Source organism: Neolamprologus multifasciatus, chromosome 3, assembly GCF_963576455.1.
Source record: "Neolamprologus multifasciatus chromosome 3, fNeoMul1.2, whole genome shotgun sequence".
In the NCBI taxonomy this organism is placed as follows: domain Eukaryota; kingdom Metazoa; phylum Chordata; class Actinopteri; order Cichliformes; family Cichlidae; genus Neolamprologus; species Neolamprologus multifasciatus.
In genome coordinates this window covers 39936974-39955301 of record NC_140441.1, presented here as the reverse complement: position 1 = coordinate 39955301, position 18328 = coordinate 39936974, and the positions used below count along the sequence as shown (strand labels likewise).

Below are 18328 nucleotides of genomic sequence, written 5' to 3'. Positions count from 1 at the left end.
ACGCTCTCGGTTTGCTTACTGTTGTGTTGCGTTTCGTTCACAGGAGAGTCCCAGAATCCCGTCAGTAGCCGTCCACGAGGGGAGTTCAAACGCTATCTCGCCAGCCTGGTCGCGACTTTAACACTTCAGGGCTTTGTCAGGCGTCCTAACGGCCTGGCTGTCGACAGTCTGCGGCGTGTCCTCTCTCTCCTCAGTGTACGGCAAAATTCTTGGGCTCCGGCTCCGAAGGACCAAATAAATGTTGGGTCTAAAGTCAAAGCCCGCTGATCCCAGAACTTATTCCCATGAAAGAAAAACAAGGCAACAGCGATCGATCTTTTTACTTGCAAGGGAGGCCTTGTCGGTATCCTAGCTCATCACAAAATGACCTCTCCGACTGCCGCCTCTCGCTCCCTTTTATTGACAACGTTCACACAATAAACAATAGTTTACAACACGTACCTTCCCCACGTAACGCCCCTTGGTTACAAAGACAAGGCACTGTGTGTGTGTGTGTGTGTGTGTGTGTTATGTGAGAATGTGTGTGTGTGTGTGTGTGGCATGCTGCTGATCAAAGGGTCATATAACATAAAACCACAGGAACATCCTTGGTCATAAAGAGGGTAGTCTCCCCACACCCTAGATAACACAGTGAAGCCATACAAAGGGGAGGAAATTTACCACATCAAACAGACCTTCACAGAGGGTGTTCCTGTGATCAGAAACACTACCGCCCCCCCTCCCAGAATCTTAAGAATCTGGGGAGGGGAGGACAGAAAGAATTCCTTAAAACAATGTACAAATGGTAAACATAAAAATGACGATATTTAACAATTCACCTTAACAAGTCCCATCACTCCCCAGTTTTCCCACAGCTTTATTTCGGTGCTACCTTATACCCTTCAAACGTACTCAGACGAGAACCTCTGTCCGAGGAGCTTTTAACCTTTATTTTATTGCTGTAGGCACCAGTGTCTTCCAGTCGCATGATCCTCTGCTCTTCTTTCCTCAACCTCAAGGGTTAGACAACCCTTCAGTCGTTTCACAGATCAGGGGATTATTCTGCCCCGATTTCAAACAAAGATCTGTGTATTCTGGGGTCACAGCTGTGTCCCCCTTTTGACCAAGAGCCTCTCGAACCTCGTTGGTCTGGTGTTCCTGGATTTCCGCCAACCCCTTCATGGTTATTGCTGTGTTTATGGGATCCATCCTTTTGAGGTAACTAGCTGGAGCCCAAAATGCCATGACACTTGGACCCAGTTGGTGTTTCATCAGTCACCTTGTCTGTCTCTGCTGCGAAGGATCCTCGTATATCTGTGACCTTGTCTGGTGTCTGTTCCTTTCTCGGTAAGAGACAGAAAACCAAAACACCTCTCTTCCTAGCTCTAACAATCTAATGTTGTTGTCTAATGATCTTTTGGTGGTTCAGAATTGGTTTAGAACATTCAGAATGTCCCAAGGACTTATCCTAATTTAGTGTATGTGTGTGTAAGCGTGTTTGCATTTAGCCCGCTGCACTCAAGGCATTTCCTACACTTTATCAGTCCGGACTATCGCCGAACAAAGCTTATGACCTTCAAAAGACCGAGTGCCAACTCATTATAAGCACATTTGCAAGGTGTGTATGAAAATGATTAAAACCACTCATTCCAATAAAAGACATCAAAAACAAATTAGTCATTTTTAATTCTAACATGTGTCCCCCCCTTTTCACAAAAATCATGTGTTTCCTTCCGCCTACCGTCCCACGGTTTCCTCTCCAGTGTGGTACTCAGCTTCTCATGAACACAGGCATTTTATCTTCTAAACGCTATTCAGTTCATTTCAATGATTAATGCTTAAACATGGAAATAATGATTCATGCTTCTCACGGGTTCTCTAAAAAATCTGGAAACCTTTGGGGCCATTATTAGCTTAAGTTTTACCATACCTAAGTTAGTAAAACACAAATGAAGTCATAAAAATGTTCATATAACCCTTGTTTGATGTTAAAACTCAACTTCCCCCCCTTTTTGACACATTCCCATGTGTCAATTCAACAGAGCTAGAAAATTAAAAGAAAAGGTTGGTGACCTCATATCTTAGAAAGTATCAGACTTTCTCCTATCCAGTGTCGTTGCTCCAGTCTTGTTATCCTGTGTTAGGGAATGAAATCAATTTAACTGTCATGTTAGATCTGCTCAACTCCTGGCTCCGCCCAGAGCCTGCGTCTTCACAATTGTCTACAAACAAAACCGGTATTAATATGAACTTAACTTCAATATGAAATTGTTGGCTACTTTTGAAACAGCAAAGGAACATTCTCTCCTTCCCCAGGACAGGCACTGACTCCCACTTATCTCCTCGAGCCAACTGTCCCTTATTGAGACACAACATTCCAGCTATAAGGTTCTGCCAATTGTTAAGTTGATCTGTGTGTAATTTTCTGAATCAGGTATATAATATTAAATGAATGTTGTTTAATCAACGACCACTACTTAAAACTTAACAAAAGATATAACTGAATAAAAGATCACAAAGCATAACATGATATCAGTGTTATGTAAGCGCGTGCAGCCTTATATGCTGAAGTCAGTCCATTCCATAGATCAGCCAGACATCGCGCTGACTGTAGCTTTTAACCCTTATTAACTTGAGCACAAATCTATAATGAGCAACAAACTGCAATATGTATAAAGATGATCATGGTTACACCTGCAATTAACGATCATATGATTATTCTGACACCTTTAAATACAAGATTAACATCAGGTTATAACAATCACTGTAATACAAATGTTAATGTAATGTCAATAGCTTCAATAAATGTTTAATGCAATGCTTGTTATATGATTCTGATGTAACAATAATGCTGATGCTAAAATAACAGTAAAACACCCCCTTTTTATCCCGTTTATAAACTTCACACATAAACGTTTATAAATGTCTCTTTTCAATTTTATTTCCCCCTGCTTTTTCCTTACTGACCACAGCAGGGGCATCTATGTTTTGATCCAGCCATGAATCCAGCTCACCTGATTCATCACTGAACCCCACCGTCACTGGCATCTGACAGGGTGGCGCTGCATATTCTTCCTTTAATGTCACTATTTTCAATCTGTTAATTAGAGTTCTTAAACATGAAGTAGACTACGTCCACAACAAGTCAATACAGCTGTAAATGTGGCCAATTATCAATCTATTACCAATCAATAACAAAAATAGTTTTTATTTTATGCATGCTTTTAGTCAACCACTCACCCAGAGGATCTTCAATCCCAGAAAATTCCTTCTCCTCATTTAATAAGTCTGTCCTCCTTCCATGCCCTGGTAACTGGTCCATCCAGAGCCATATCATCTTGAAATATACATACAACAAGCCAAACCACATCTTGGTCACACCAACCCTTTTCCGCCCTGAAGATGTCCAACGCCATCTTAGTCTGGACTGTCAAAGGTGACTTTAATGCTGACTGTTCCGACAATCCATTTATAACATTTCCTGGTCAGATTAGCCAATCTCTGCACACTGGAATAAACATAATCAACATGATCAACATTTTTCCTGTGTGTTATTTCACCATCTTATCAATTCCAAGGCTCCATCCTTATGTGGTTTGCTACATCATGTTCATCTAGAACTCCACTCTGTCTCTAGATGTTTGAAGAATTTTTCATGTTTGGGGTCAAATTTTAAGAATTTGACCATACGTGAAATTAATGGTGTTCTCACCCCCATCCGGGCTTACCTTTCCCACTTCTGATGATATTCCTCCCTATTCTTTGCAAGTACCCCCTTTTGGTGGTGAGAAACTGTTGGTGTGGCCAAGTGGGTGCTGTAAAAACAAAAGCTCAGGACAGAACAGTTATCAGTCATGTACTTCATACAAAATTAGCATATATTGAATTTCATATTGATCCTCTGAGTGTAATGGTACATTTTAATTTGAATTTATCAAAACTAAACAATAATTTTTCTTTATTTTGCTCTTGTTCTTGTGCAGCACCACATCTCAGCACATGCCCCTGTCGGTTCTATCCTACTTTTCCAAATTATTGACTATTTCAATGGAGAACCTAAATGACGTGGAACAGTGTTTGTTATTACATATCTCTATTTTGAATGTGACAAGTCTATCATTCCCCTGTTATTCATAGACATCAATAGAGTTTTTTTGGCTTTTTTTTCCTCTATAAAAGTTAATTGACTTTTTACAGTGGCCTGCGATGGTTAATAATAATATGTTCAATCACGAGTGAAATCAAAGCTTTTCTTCACTTTAGCATTTAACATTCCCAACAATATAATGTGATACATTAATCGAAACACAGCTAATAAAACACAATTTTCTTAATGCAAACATCAGTAACTCAAAATTAGCAACCAAAGGGTTAAGTCTGCAGTTCACACTCATGTGAAGCTACAGCCTCCCCCTTTAGTCTCTGTCATCCTTCTGTTCCTGCAAAAACAAAACAAAGCGAGACAAAACATCCACCCTTCTTTTACAGGCTGGGTGAATTGTTTGTGGACATTTACTAATCCTAAAGTCGGTACCGTTTTTGTCTCAGTATCAAGTCAGTTTAAACTTTTAGTCGTCAGTCCATCACAGTCCAGTCACATGCATACATTCACACACATTCATACCAGATATTGCTGATAATGGAGTCTCACACGCAACCTATTCGAGTATCCATCACCAGCAAGATGACGTCATCATTTTAAAGGAAAAACAGTTCCTTGTTTTGTTTTTTTTACTGGATTTACTCGCTGCAATCCTTTTAGCCTCAGGACTTCTCATGTGATCAATGTCCCATATAAGTGAATTTCTCCAGAGCCCATTATAATCATGGAGAAAAATACTTTGCAACTGTTTTCAGTAAGAATGTTTTATAGCGCTTTAAAGTTCAATCTCTCAGGCCTTGATTAAAGAACTGATTTGTTAAATCAGGAACTCACAAAATACCAAAATATCACCACCGGATCACTCCGGATCACTCCTCTCAGATGTTCTTATTTCAGTGCACTGTAACAAAAGCAAAAACAAATGTAACCAATAAAATACTTATATAATAACAAATACTGGGGCCCGTCAGAAACATGTCCAAGCATAAAACCATCTTTCTCTCTCTTAGAGAGAGAAAACAATCCAAACCTCACTGATAAAATAAACCTAGTGTTAAGCAAAACCCAAAAATCAACCAAAACTTCACCAGAAAGTTTTTCTCCCTCCCGGGACAATATTGTGTAGGAATACAGGTACCGTAACTCCTTTTTGCACTGACAAAAAAAACATGTTGGACTTATTTGACTCAGTAGTGGACACTGGTTGCACACAAATGTTTTGCTTTGGTAGAAACTTAAACAACTGAGTTAAATCAACACAACCTTTTCATATTCAGTAAACCTGTGCATTTTGTGTTCATAAAACACGATTGAAACATGTTCTGATGGAGTAAGTTGAGCTCCTGGAATATTTTAATCCTTCACAGTTCTGTCATTTTATTTCAACACTATTCAATAACTTTTATCCAAATGCTACTTGGTCACTTAAATACTACATGTTGTCTTCATATTGCATACGGTTCAACAAAGTCTAGATTCTGGTTACCATAAAAATTGAATGGGTCTACAACAACTACCATCCTCCTATCTTTATCCTGGTTGCAGGAGGGCTAGGAAATAACCCTGAAGTGATAGGTTACGAGGTAGGGTACACCCTGGACAGTTCACCAGTCTGTCACATAGAAACAAACAACCATTTACACTTACATTCACGGATAATTTAGAATCATCAATTAACCTAGCTCTAACAGCTGCATGACTTTTCACTGTGGCAGGAAACCAGAATACCCAGAGAGAAACCACTGCAAACTAGCCAGACTGTGGACTTGCACCCAGGACCTTCTTACTGTGGAGCAACAGCACTCACCAGCATGCCAACAATGTAGGAAATACAGGGAAGCTATGATTTCCTGTATTTGAGGCAGAATTCTTTTGTGCTTGCCCTTGACAGGTTAATCCAAAAATAAATAGCAATAGCATGCATTTGGTGTGTGTGTCACTCTTCATTGCACAAGCGTGTGTATGTGTGTGTGGATCACTTCTCAGTGAATTGAGTCAGCATTTCAATTTGCGTGCGTGTGTGTGTCATTTCTCACTCAATCAACGAGTGCATATGTGTTCATATGTGTGTTCCTCTTCATTCTGAGTCAGTGTATGTAGATGTGTGTGCTTGTGTGTGTTTGTGTTCATCACTTTCCTGTTCTGGTGTTCTGGGTAAACCACGGCCTGAAGCGTGCCCTGGGGTCCTGCCCTCCTCCTTTTCAGTCCATTTGCGTCCATTGGTGCTGTTGCCCAAAGTACTGTCCATACTGGTTCTGACCCCAATTGAGGCAGTCCTTTTCTCCAGTGTCCTGCATCTTCTCCTTGTCCAGCTCCTCCTTAACTTGACCCTTTTGCTTCTGTAGCTCCTTCACGGTTTGCTCCTGCTGTTGGAGCTTCTCGTCAAGTTTGGCAACCTCCTGCTCCAGCAAGCTCCGGCCTGATTTCAAGTCCTGTATCTGGGACTCTAAGCCTGACTGATGGGTTCGATTAGCAGCCAGCTCCTCCTGAGCCATGCTCAGTTTCTGCTCTGATGTCTTGAGCTCTTACTGAGGCCAGAAACCTCAAAGTCTTTTCCGTACACGTCAGATTGAAGTTTATTGATGTTTTCCTTGCTTTGCTCCACGGCCTTCTGCAGCTCTGCTGTTCGGCTCTTCTCAGAGGTCAGCTCCTGGCCGAGCCCTGACACCTGTGCCTTCAGCTTATGTTCTTCTGGGCGATCGTGGCTCAAGAGTTGGGAGTTCGCCTTGTAATCGGAAGGTTGCCGGTTCGAGCCCCGGCTTGGACAGTCTCGGTCGTTGTGTCCTTGGGCAAGACACTTCACCTGTTGCCTACTGGTGGTGGTCAGAGGGCCCGGTGGCGCCAGTGTCCGGCAGCGTCGCCTCTGTCAGTGCGCCCCAGGGTGGCTGTGGCTGCAATGTAGCTTGCCATCACCAGTGTGTGAATGGGTGGATGACTGGATATGTAAAGCGCTTTGGGGTCCTTAGGGACTAGTAAGGCGCTATGTAAATACAGGCCATTTACCATTTTACCATTTCTGGTGCTTTTGTCCAATCTGAGGTGCCTCCTGACCTCAGTTACTCCTCGTGTCTCTGGCACGCCCTTTTTGCTGCCCGATCATCTGTGTTGGTCCGTCACTGTCCTGCACAGTTTTAATGCAGAGTTGTTAAGGTCAGCATTCTTTTGCTCGGCCTCACTTTTCATCCGGGCTTAATAGGCGTCTCGTCACAGCTCTATCAGCTGAAGCCGTCAGAAAATCTCCCCCGTGTAGTGAAACGGGCCTTGGATTTAACGCTCTCCGTCTCCGCTGCATGAGATCGTTTTCCTGCAGCACTGTTGACATTTTCAGGTTGTTGTTGTGGGTCCAGCTGCTGTAGCATTTGGTCAGGGTCACATCAAAGATGGTAGGGGGGAGAGCAAAGATGGTAGAGAGGAGAGCAGGAGTCCAGGTCAGCCTCGGCTTTCCAGGCCAACAAAGCAGCCTGTAATTAAGCGACAAAAACAGACGAACAGGAAAATGATGTTGTTTTGGCTGTGTTATTCAGAGAGGGGCCAGGCCCTGTGTCAGCCTTCTCTCCCCCCCCTTTTTTTTTGTTTTTTCTCACTATATAATCAAGTCATAACCCACCAAGTTGACAGGACAACACAGGTACACGTTAAAATTCTTAAGATCATGTTTAATAACTCAAAAAAGGAATTTTATTTCATTCAGTAATCACTTGTATTAATCAATCAGAAGAAAACATGTCACAATTTGACTCTTTTAACCACTAAATTTGTTGTTTCATCACTGGTTGGTCATACCAGTGTCTTTCTTTTTGAAGTCAAGTTGTTGTCCTGCAACCCAGAAAGTTTATTTGTTAGTAGTGGATAAACTTTATCATTTAACAACAAGTGTATGTTAAGCTTCGCTGCTTTAACCTTGCTGGAAAATCTTCACGTGTTCATGAATGTAAGCTGTTTCTTCATTGCGTGTGTGTGCGTTTGTGGGTGGGTTATTTTAACTTTTTTCTCAAACAAGGCATTTCTCTAACACGTGCCTTTCTCATACATTTCTCTGGTTGTGTGTGTGTTTTTAATCTGTTTCCCAAATTTTGATTTCCCACCTTAAATAACAGCATTCCATGTCTTTAGCCAGGAATTAGAGCTTGCTTGTGAGATTTAGGGACACATGGTGCCAAAAACAATTCAGCGAAAAACTTGCCTGAAAATTTCCAGTGATGGTAACCGATAACTGGAGGAGAAGATGTCCTTTAAGCTTCTTTTCAGGGTGGGGACAAAGTGAGAGGTCAAGCTGTAAAATTTTTGAGCCAAAGCTTGGCCTGTCTGTCGTCCCAATTCTGTTCATCTATCCTTTTGCCGCTGTACTCAGGTCTCCAGGTTGAGAGAAATCCACCTGTATTAATACACTAAAACATTCACTTAATATTTCTTTTCTGAAAACATTCACTTACTATTTTTTTTCTTTTCTGAAAACATCCATTCGCTTCATCTGCCTAGATTTTACTCTCTCTCTCTCTTGGTGCATAGTTCACACAGTCAGGCAGCTGCCTTTTATGGGCATGCAGATTTCCTTTCACACACACACACAGCTACTCACACCCAGCAGCTGCAAAGCCGTCTCCACGTTCTCTCTCCACACTCTCAGCTACAATCCTCCGCTCCTCAATATGAATGTATAAAACCAGTAATAATTATCCCTAGAAACACACACCTTCAAGAAAATTCACTGTATTTAGTCATTTATTCGTACTCAATGTGACAAATGCAATTCATGTAAAGAAGATCCCCTATAGGTGAAATTTCAATTCGGCATGACCCCGAAATAAGCATGCCTTTTATCTAAATAAAATGAAATTACTACACCACATCTACTGCTGAAACTCGTGCTTGATCACACCCTATATTATGATAAAACCAACAGTAAATCAAATGTCACTTCTTATATTATTGAACTGAAACAAGAAACACTTAAAAATCTTATAAATCCTGTTTCACACCACAAAACTGAAACAAATCACCCCCGTATTTATCACTCAATCTTACCCTGTCGACTGAAATGCCGTTCTAAATCATGCACGATTTGTCTCTTCTATATCAAAACACAGCCAACATCAAACCATAGTCATTCAAAACTTTATTTGTAATATTATAATCAGCAAAATTAGCGTTTTAATTACAGGCATGTATCATTGTTTGCAAATCATAATTCTAAAACTCAATAACACGCTAAACAGGAAGTGAAAGTCCTCTGTGTGTTTCACAGCAGCCACCTCATTTGCATGTTCACACACCATCTAAAAATAGCTCGCAGCGCTGCAGCGCGCTGTCATCACACACAGGCTCCTCTCACACTCAACTCTCTATTTTATATTACAAAGATGTCTTATATTTACAATCACTCTCAGGCCTGACAGCTTTTAGTGCCTACACAATTTTGACAAATTTAAGTTAACGGGTCCAACCGAAGAAAGTCCAACTTTTTTGTAATCAATTAACCAGTATCTGTCCAACAGTTTCTGGCCTCATCTCTAAAGTCCCTAACTCAATTTAAAAGTGTCCAAAAAAGCGCAGATACCGTTCAACACAGTAAGGAGCCTCTAACTCCTAGCTTATTCCAGGATGCCCTGTACCCCACAGTCAAGCCAAACTGAACTAACCCTGTTTGCCGACAGATCAAGGTCGCGCGTCCGCGGCCAGGAGGGAGCGTAACCTCCGGGCTATGCGCTTCTTAGCAATTGCCGTTTTTATTTATAATTTATAATACTTTGAAACAACAGTCAACACCGCAGAGCAGGAGTATAACTGAGTCAGGTGCAACTTTGTGATCAATGGAGCCTCTAACTCACAAAATGACCAATTCCCTATCAAACCCCCTGTGCCTCTAACCCAATTTCACTGTTTGCCTTTACCTTGGGCCTCTAACCCAGTACTGTAACTTATAAACTTCCATTATCATTACTTCAACTTTCAATTCTCATGAGATTTTTTCATCAAAATCAAAACAGGCCATCTACCAGTAATTTCAGTGAGTAGACTTTAATTTTTTCATGTCCAATTTGGCACACTTTGGAAATAATTCAACAGGTAGTGCGTTACCTTTGTATAAGCCGGCTTATGCCCACTCACGTCAGACCACTGGCTCGTGCCTGTCCGTTCGACAACTTCGGACCGTCCAAACCTCCAACTTCCACCCCAATACCACAGGACAGGCCCCCAAAACTGTCACGGATTCAAATATTGGGGATGGATACAAGAGGAATACCAAAATAACAACACTGGTCCGGCCGGGTTGAGTCAAACGATGATTTAATGAATACACGCGTGGGAGATGGACACCATACAGCAGACAGCATCAGATCTCAAAATGGTGGAGCATTGATCAAACTCTTATAGCCTCTAGTGGCCCCCACCTAATCATAAAGCCTAAACATTCACATTCTTTCTCTCACACAGCGCCTAAGCTACGACCTTGGCTCCCTGTTTATCTGCTCCTGCTGAGATGGGGCAGAAAACCTCTCCAGCATGTTCTGTTCTCTTCTAATCAGACAAATAAGGCAATAACTTTCTGCGAACAGTATTTCTTATAACTCAGCAGTATAATGCATCATAAAACAATATCATTCATTCACAATAAATCAGCAGTCTAATGTAATAGAAATCAGTTTAACAAATGTAATAGTTATCACCTTCTTCTAATTCAGGAGAATAATGCAAACTAAAACTACATAATAATTCACAATCTTTAATTAGGGGTCTAACATGGCATAAAATAATATTATAATCCAACAGACACTACAGCTTTAAGCAGCTGCGCACTCCCGCAGACAGTCATCACGATCACTGTCTAGCACAACACCTGGAGCTAAGGGGGCAAAACAATCGCATGAGTGCTGTTGTTTGACTGAGGAAGAATAAAGTAGTCGTGGTAAGCCAATCACATGACCACTTCAAGACAAAGCAACAAGGTGATATATACCAGTTTTTAAATTGTGTTGATAGGCCACGTAAAACCAGAGTCATGATAAACAATATAAACGCTGCGTTTTTTCCTCAATAGTTTTGTCACGTTTACTGTCTAAGGACAGCGCAGCAAGCACTCTCTGCTTATGAGAGAAAAAACAAACAAAAAAAACAGGGGAAGTTTTAGGAGTGATGGCGAGAGAGAGAAAGAGAGAGAGAGAGAGTTTTGAGATGTGAGAAATTTGTGACGTTTAGTGTGTTTGGAGTGTGTAGTTAATGTGTAGTGTTGTGGATAGTTTTGTGTTGTGTGTCAGAACAATGAGGCGACTGCTGTCTCCAGGTAGAAAACAGGAGTGATACACCTGCTGCTGTCAGACCTGCAGATATCAGGCTGTGATGTTCTCCTTTGTAGTGGACAGAAATTATTATATTGGAGTGGCACAAATAATTTGTATTGAATGCAGAACAGCTGATTGTTCTGTAAATAGTTTGAAATGGTTATTTTAAAAAAGGGTAAAAGGTAAATGGATGCAAATAACTTTGTTGTTTGCAAAACTTGTGCATTGGATTTTAAAATTGACAATTTATATTTGCATTTAAACTTATGAAATATGATTCATTAAACATGTTTGTGGTTGTTACAGTAAAAAATATAACTTTTTCTACTCTGATTTTATGTTTTTTTGTCTGATTTTAGATCAATTGTGTAAGTACAGTATGTCAAAATGAAAACATAACTGTAAATTCAAACATGTGAGGTTGTGCTGAAAAAGATGATACCAAACAAGGCAAAGTAAATAGTTTTTAAAGGTGAAATGTGGAGGGAAAATCAAAAGTAGTTAAAAATGGCCAATTATACCCTGGACCCCAGAGGGTTAAACTTTTTTTTTAAAAGTAATTAGTTACTTTTCAAGTAACTAATTACTTTTAGAATATTGTAACTGTTTTCAAAGTAACTTTCCCAACACTGCTGCTGTGACAGGGTTTGTGTTTGTGTGAAATTTGATACATCAAACACTTCAAACTACAATAACTGATTTTTTTGTTCTTGTTTTCAGCAGAATCAAAAACACAGCACAGGTTGGTTTTCCACAGAAACACAGCTCATGCTCATGTTTATGCTCGAGGCAAATACTGAACTCTGTAAGCTAAAAGGAAATAATGTTGGGTTTGATAAATCCATAAACTACAAGTGAAGTGAACTTAATACAAACAGGTTTACAATACATGATCATGTTGTATTCTCTGGATGGTGAAGTCAAAACTTTACATTTGTGAAATTAAACTTTCAGAGAAAATTTTAAAGATACACGAACAAAAACAAAATACACTAACTGTGTTACAGGTTTCTGTCAGCTGATTGGCCCTCTCCAACATGGTCCGCCCAGTAATAATTATCCCTAGAAACACACACCTTCAAGAAAATTCACTGTATTTAGTCATTTATTCGTACTCAATGTGACAAATGCAATTCATGTAAAGAAGATCCCCTATAGGTGAAATTTCAATTCGGCATGACCCCGAAATAAGCATGCCTTTTATCTAAATAAAATGAAATTACTACACCACATCTACTGCTGAAACTCGTGCTTGATCACACCCTATATTATGATAAAACCAACAGTAAATCAAATGTCACTTCTTATATTATTGAACTGAAACAAGAAACACTTAAAAATCTTATAAATCCTGTTTCACACCACAAAACTGAAACAAATCACCCCCGTATTTATCACTCAATCTTACCCTGTCGACTGAAATGCCGTTCTAAATCATGCACGATTTGTCTCTTCTATATCAAAACACAGCCAACATCAAACCATAGTCATTCAAAACTTTATTTGTAATATTATAATCAGCAAAATTAGCGTTTTAATTACAGGCATGTATCATTGTTTGCAAATCATAATTCTAAAACTCAATAACACGCTAAACAGGAAGTGAAAGTCCTCTGTGTGTTTCACAGCAGCCACCTCATTTGCATGTTCACACACCATCTAAAAATAGCTCGCAGCGCTGCAGCGCGCTGTCATCACACACAGGCTCCTCTCACACTCAACTCTCTATTTTATATTACAAAGATGTCTTATATTTACAATCACTCTCAGGCCTGACAGCTTTTAGTGCCTACACAATTTTGACAAATTTAAGTTAACGGGTCCAACCGAAGAAAGTCCAACTTTTTTGTAATCAATTAACCAGTATCTGTCCAACAGTTTCTGGCCTCATCTCTAAAGTCCCTAACTCAATTTAAAAGTGTCCAAAAAAGCGCAGATACCGTTCAACACAGTAAGGAGCCTCTAACTCCTAGCTTATTCCAGGATGCCCTGTACCCCACAGTCAAGCCAAACTGAACTAACCCTGTTTGCCGACAGATCAAGGTCGCGCGTCCGCGGCCAGGAGGGAGCGTAACCTCCGGGCTATGCGCTTCTTAGCAATTGCCGTTTTTATTTATAATTTATAATACTTTGAAACAACAGTCAACACCGCAGAGCAGGAGTATAACTGAGTCAGGTGCAACTTTGTGATCAATGGAGCCTCTAACTCACAAAATGACCAATTCCCTATCAAACCCCCTGTGCCTCTAACCCAATTTCACTGTTTGCCTTTACCTTGGGCCTCTAACCCAGTACTGTAACTTATAAACTTCCATTATCATTACTTCAACTTTCAATTCTCATGAGATTTTTTCATCAAAATCAAAACAGGCCATCTACCAGTAATTTCAGTGAGTAGACTTTAATTTTTTCATGTCCAATTTGGCACACTTTGGAAATAATTCAACAGGTAGTGCGTTACCTTTGTATAAGCCGGCTTATGCCCACTCACGTCAGACCACTGGCTCGTGCCTGTCCGTTCGACAACTTCGGACCGTCCAAACCTCCAACTTCCACCCCAATACCACAGGACAGGCCCCCAAAACTGTCACGGATTCAAATATTGGGGATGGATACAAGAGGAATACCAAAATAACAACACTGGTCCGGCCGGGTTGAGTCAAACGATGATTTAATGAATACACGCGTGGGAGATGGACACCATACAGCAGACAGCATCAGATCTCAAAATGGTGGAGCATTGATCAAACTCTTATAGCCTCTAGTGGCCCCCACCTAATCATAAAGCCTAAACATTCACATTCTTTCTCTCACACAGCGCCTAAGCTACGACCTTGGCTCCCTGTTTATCTGCTCCTGCTGAGATGGGGCAGAAAACCTCTCCAGCATGTTCTGTTCTCTTCTAATCAGACAAATAAGGCAATAACTTTCTGCGAACAGTATTTCTTATAACTCAGCAGTATAATGCATCATAAAACAATATCATTCATTCACAATAAATCAGCAGTCTAATGTAATAGAAATCAGTTTAACAAATGTAATAGTTATCACCTTCTTCTAATTCAGGAGAATAATGCAAACTAAAACTACATAATAATTCACAATCTTTAATTAGGGGTCTAACATGGCATAAAATAATATTATAATCCAACAGACACTACAGCTTTAAGCAGCTGCGCACTCCCGCAGACAGTCATCACGATCACTGTCTAGCACAACACCTGGAGCTAAGGGGGCAAAACAATCGCATGAGTGCTGTTGTTTGACTGAGGAAGAATAAAGTAGTCGTGGTAAGCCAATCACATGACCACTTCAAGACAAAGCAACAAGGTGATATATACCAGTTTTTAAATTGTGTTGATAGGCCACGTAAAACCAGAGTCATGATAAACAATATAAACGCTGCGTTTTTTCCTCAATAGTTTTGTCACGTTTACTGTCTAAGGACAGCGCAGCAAGCACTCTCTGCTTATGAGAGAAAAAACAAACAAAAAAAACAGGGGAAGTTTTAGGAGTGATGGCGAGAGAGAGAAAGAGAGAGAGAGAGAGTTTTGAGATGTGAGAAATTTGTGACGTTTAGTGTGTTTGGAGTGTGTAGTTAATGTGTAGTGTTGTGGATAGTTTTGTGTTGTGTGTCAGAACAATGAGGCGACTGCTGTCTCCAGGTAGAAAACAGGAGTGATACACCTGCTGCTGTCAGACCTGCAGATATCAGGCTGTGATGTTCTCCTTTGTAGTGGACAGAAATTATTATATTGGAGTGGCACAAATAATTTGTATTGAATGCAGAACAGCTGATTGTTCTGTAAATAGTTTGAAATGGTTATTTTAAAAAAGGGTAAAAGGTAAATGGATGCAAATAACTTTGTTGTTTGCAAAACTTGTGCATTGGATTTTAAAATTGACAATTTATATTTGCATTTAAACTTATGAAATATGATTCATTAAACATGTTTGTGGTTGTTACAGTAAAAAATATAACTTTTTCTACTCTGATTTTATGTTTTTTTGTCTGATTTTAGATCAATTGTGTAAGTACAGTATGTCAAAATGAAAACATAACTGTAAATTCAAACATGTGAGGTTGTGCTGAAAAAGATGATACCAAACAAGGCAAAGTAAATAGTTTTTAAAGGTGAAATGTGGAGGGAAAATCAAAAGTAGTTAAAAATGGCCAATTATACCCTGGACCCCAGAGGGTTAAACTTTTTTTTAAAAGTAATTAGTTACTTTTCAAGTAACTAATTACTTTTAGAATATTGTAACTGTTTTCAAAGTAACTTTCCCAACACTGCTGCTGTGACAGGGTTTGTGTTTGTGTGAAATTTGATACATCAAACACTTCAAACTACAATAACTGATTTTTTTGTTCTTGTTTTCAGCAGAATCAAAAACACAGCACAGGTTGGTTTTCCACAGAAACACAGCTCATGCTCATGTTTATGCTCGAGGCAAATACTGAACTCTGTAAGCTAAAAGGAAATAATGTTGGGTTTGATAAATCCATAAACTACAAGTGAAGTGAACTTAATACAAACAGGTTTACAATACATAATCATGTTGTATTCTCTGGATGGTGAAGTCAAAACTTTACATTTGTGAAATTAAACTTTCAGAGAAAATTTTAAAGATACACGAACAAAAACAAAATACACTAACTGTGTTACAGGTTTCTGTCAGCTGATTGGCCCTCTCCAACATGGTCCGCCCTCTGCTCTTCCTGTGTGCTCTCGTAGCAGTGACAGGTAAACACACACACACCTGTCAGCCATTTTGTCCTCACAATACTCAACTGCAAAAACATGAGAGTGACGATGAAGAAAACTTTAAGTACAAATAATCTGGGTTAAAGGAGCTTGCAAAGAAAAGCGTCTGGACTTCTTTAAGTTACTTGAAGACGTTTCACCTCTCATCCGAGAAGCTTCTTGAGTTCTAAGGTCAAATGGTGGAGAGTCCCAGATATAAACCTAGTGGGAGTGTCCCCCCACAGAGGGACAAAAGGACCCCCTGATGATCCTCTAATCGCCTGGGCCAAGGTGTGGAACTGGGTGTGGGTCCCAATCAGCCAGAGTTTCGCGTGAGTTAATTGTGAAACCTGGCCCCACCTTATCATGCCTCAGGGCCATTCCTGAGGAAAGAATTCCTCAGGAATTCGCATGATAAGGTGGGGCCAGGTTTCACAATTAACTCACGTGAAACTCTGGCTAATTGGGATCCACACCCAGTTCCAGAGGTGAAACGTCTTCAAGTAACTTAAAGAAGTCCAGACGCTTTACTTTGCAAGCTCCTTTGACTACGATGACCTGGATGACTGAGAACCTTCACAGACATACAAATAATCTGACATCGTCAGCAAACTTTCATCCTTTTTTTCCAAGATTTTAAATTATTCTTTAACAATAAAGTAAAACAAAGAGCCAAATATACAAAAACAATAATTCATATATAGTAATAATAATTCATTCATATTAGTCATGAAATCAATAAATACAGTTAAAGTTTAATAATGATTATCTGCTTATCAAAATGGCATTTATGAATAAGTGACATAAAGTCTCTGGTCTGTTTTCTTTGTTTCCAAGAAAGCTAACTGATGATGTCATAGTAAAGCTTTACACTGATTGGTTAACGCTGTTTAATCCATTCATGAAGTCAGTTTTTCAGCCTGCAGCTCTCCCTGTTTGTCCGACCAGCTAACAGACTGTAGCTCACAGCTCTCATGTGTCTCTGTGTCTTCAGGTGCTCAGAATTTCACTGAGTCTTCAGTGTTGAACATCAGCTCATGTCCCATCATGTATTATGGACAGAAGTACGAGCAGCTCTATGTGAGTAGGATGAAGCCTGATGTTTTAGCAGATCTTTGTGTTTCCATCACTGTTGCTGTTTAGTCTCCACCTGTGGCAGAGATCATGTTTGCAGACTGAGTGAACATCAGCAGTTAATGAAGGTCACACACTCTCTGTTCACGGGTTCAGGCCCTCAGAGGGCAGCTGGCTTTAAGCTCAGAGTCTCATTAATGTCCTCTGCAGTGATGCTGAGTATGTGGACATCACCTGATGCAGCTTCCTGAAGCAGAGCGAGAGCTCTGACTGAAACCTGAGCAGCTCTGACACCAACAGTTCAGCTGTAAATGACTCAAAGCACAAAAGATGTTGATGTTTGACTCGTTGTGTCTCTGATTTTCCACAGGTGAACATAACATCTGGAAATGTTACAGTCTGTTTCAACGGCTTTTTCAGTCCTGAAACTGGAGGCGACTGTATTGTGGAGCGTTCACAGGGCACAGAGAGTTTTTACTTTGGGACATATTCATATCCTTATTATTATGATTATTGCTACTTCTATATAACTTGCAATAATGTGAGTGTTTTTCTGTATCACACAGTTAAATCTGTCACTTTTCACTGTTTTACCACAAATTAATTGTATAAACAATGCAAACCAAAAATAAAATTTGAGGTTTTATCACATCAAACACTTTTGTAAAAGCTTTTAGAGGAAACTTCCTGACAGTGTCTGAAACTTTTCTGTTTGCTCGTTACAGTTTGTTTTGGTTCATTATATCTTTGGATCACAACCATATCTGTACTCGTACATTCAAAACTCTAATCTAACGGTGAGTGTCTGAGTGTTTATAAACAACTTTACACGTCTGTTAATGTTTAAATACTACATTAAATACTTTCTAACACAAACATCGTTGTCTCTGCTTTGTGGTCGTAACATTGATTGTGTTTGTTTCTGTCCAGGTGTTTGAGCTTCAGGTCGGTGGAACCACAGTTGATACAGTGAATGCTACTTCTGTATATACAACTTATTACTTCAGCATCAGTGGATGCAGACACTCAGGTAAGTGAATCTAAAGCTCCAAACTCAACTTTGGGATTCTGTAAAATGTAACTATTTGAATGTTACGGTGATGTTTGTGCTCACAGTTGTTAAACGAGTCAGTGATCTGTGAGTGTTT

General features: G+C 39.9%; 1 protein-coding gene across 1 annotated transcript in view; it reads left to right on the top strand.

The window, feature by feature from the left end:
- LOC146523145 (alpha-tectorin-like) overlaps nt 1–18328 on the top strand; it is a 44793-nt gene that overhangs the window by 15230 nt on the left and 11235 nt on the right. The window contains exons 2-6 of the mRNA XM_085145596.1: nt 16031–16106; nt 17101–17186; nt 17551–17721; nt 17906–17977; nt 18111–18210. Coding sequence (XP_085001722.1) covers nt 16061–16106; nt 17101–17186; nt 17551–17721; nt 17906–17977; nt 18111–18210 — 475 coding nt within the window. The 5' untranslated portion in view covers nt 16031–16060. The remainder of the gene's footprint in view (nt 1–16030; nt 16107–17100; nt 17187–17550; nt 17722–17905; nt 17978–18110; nt 18211–18328) is intronic.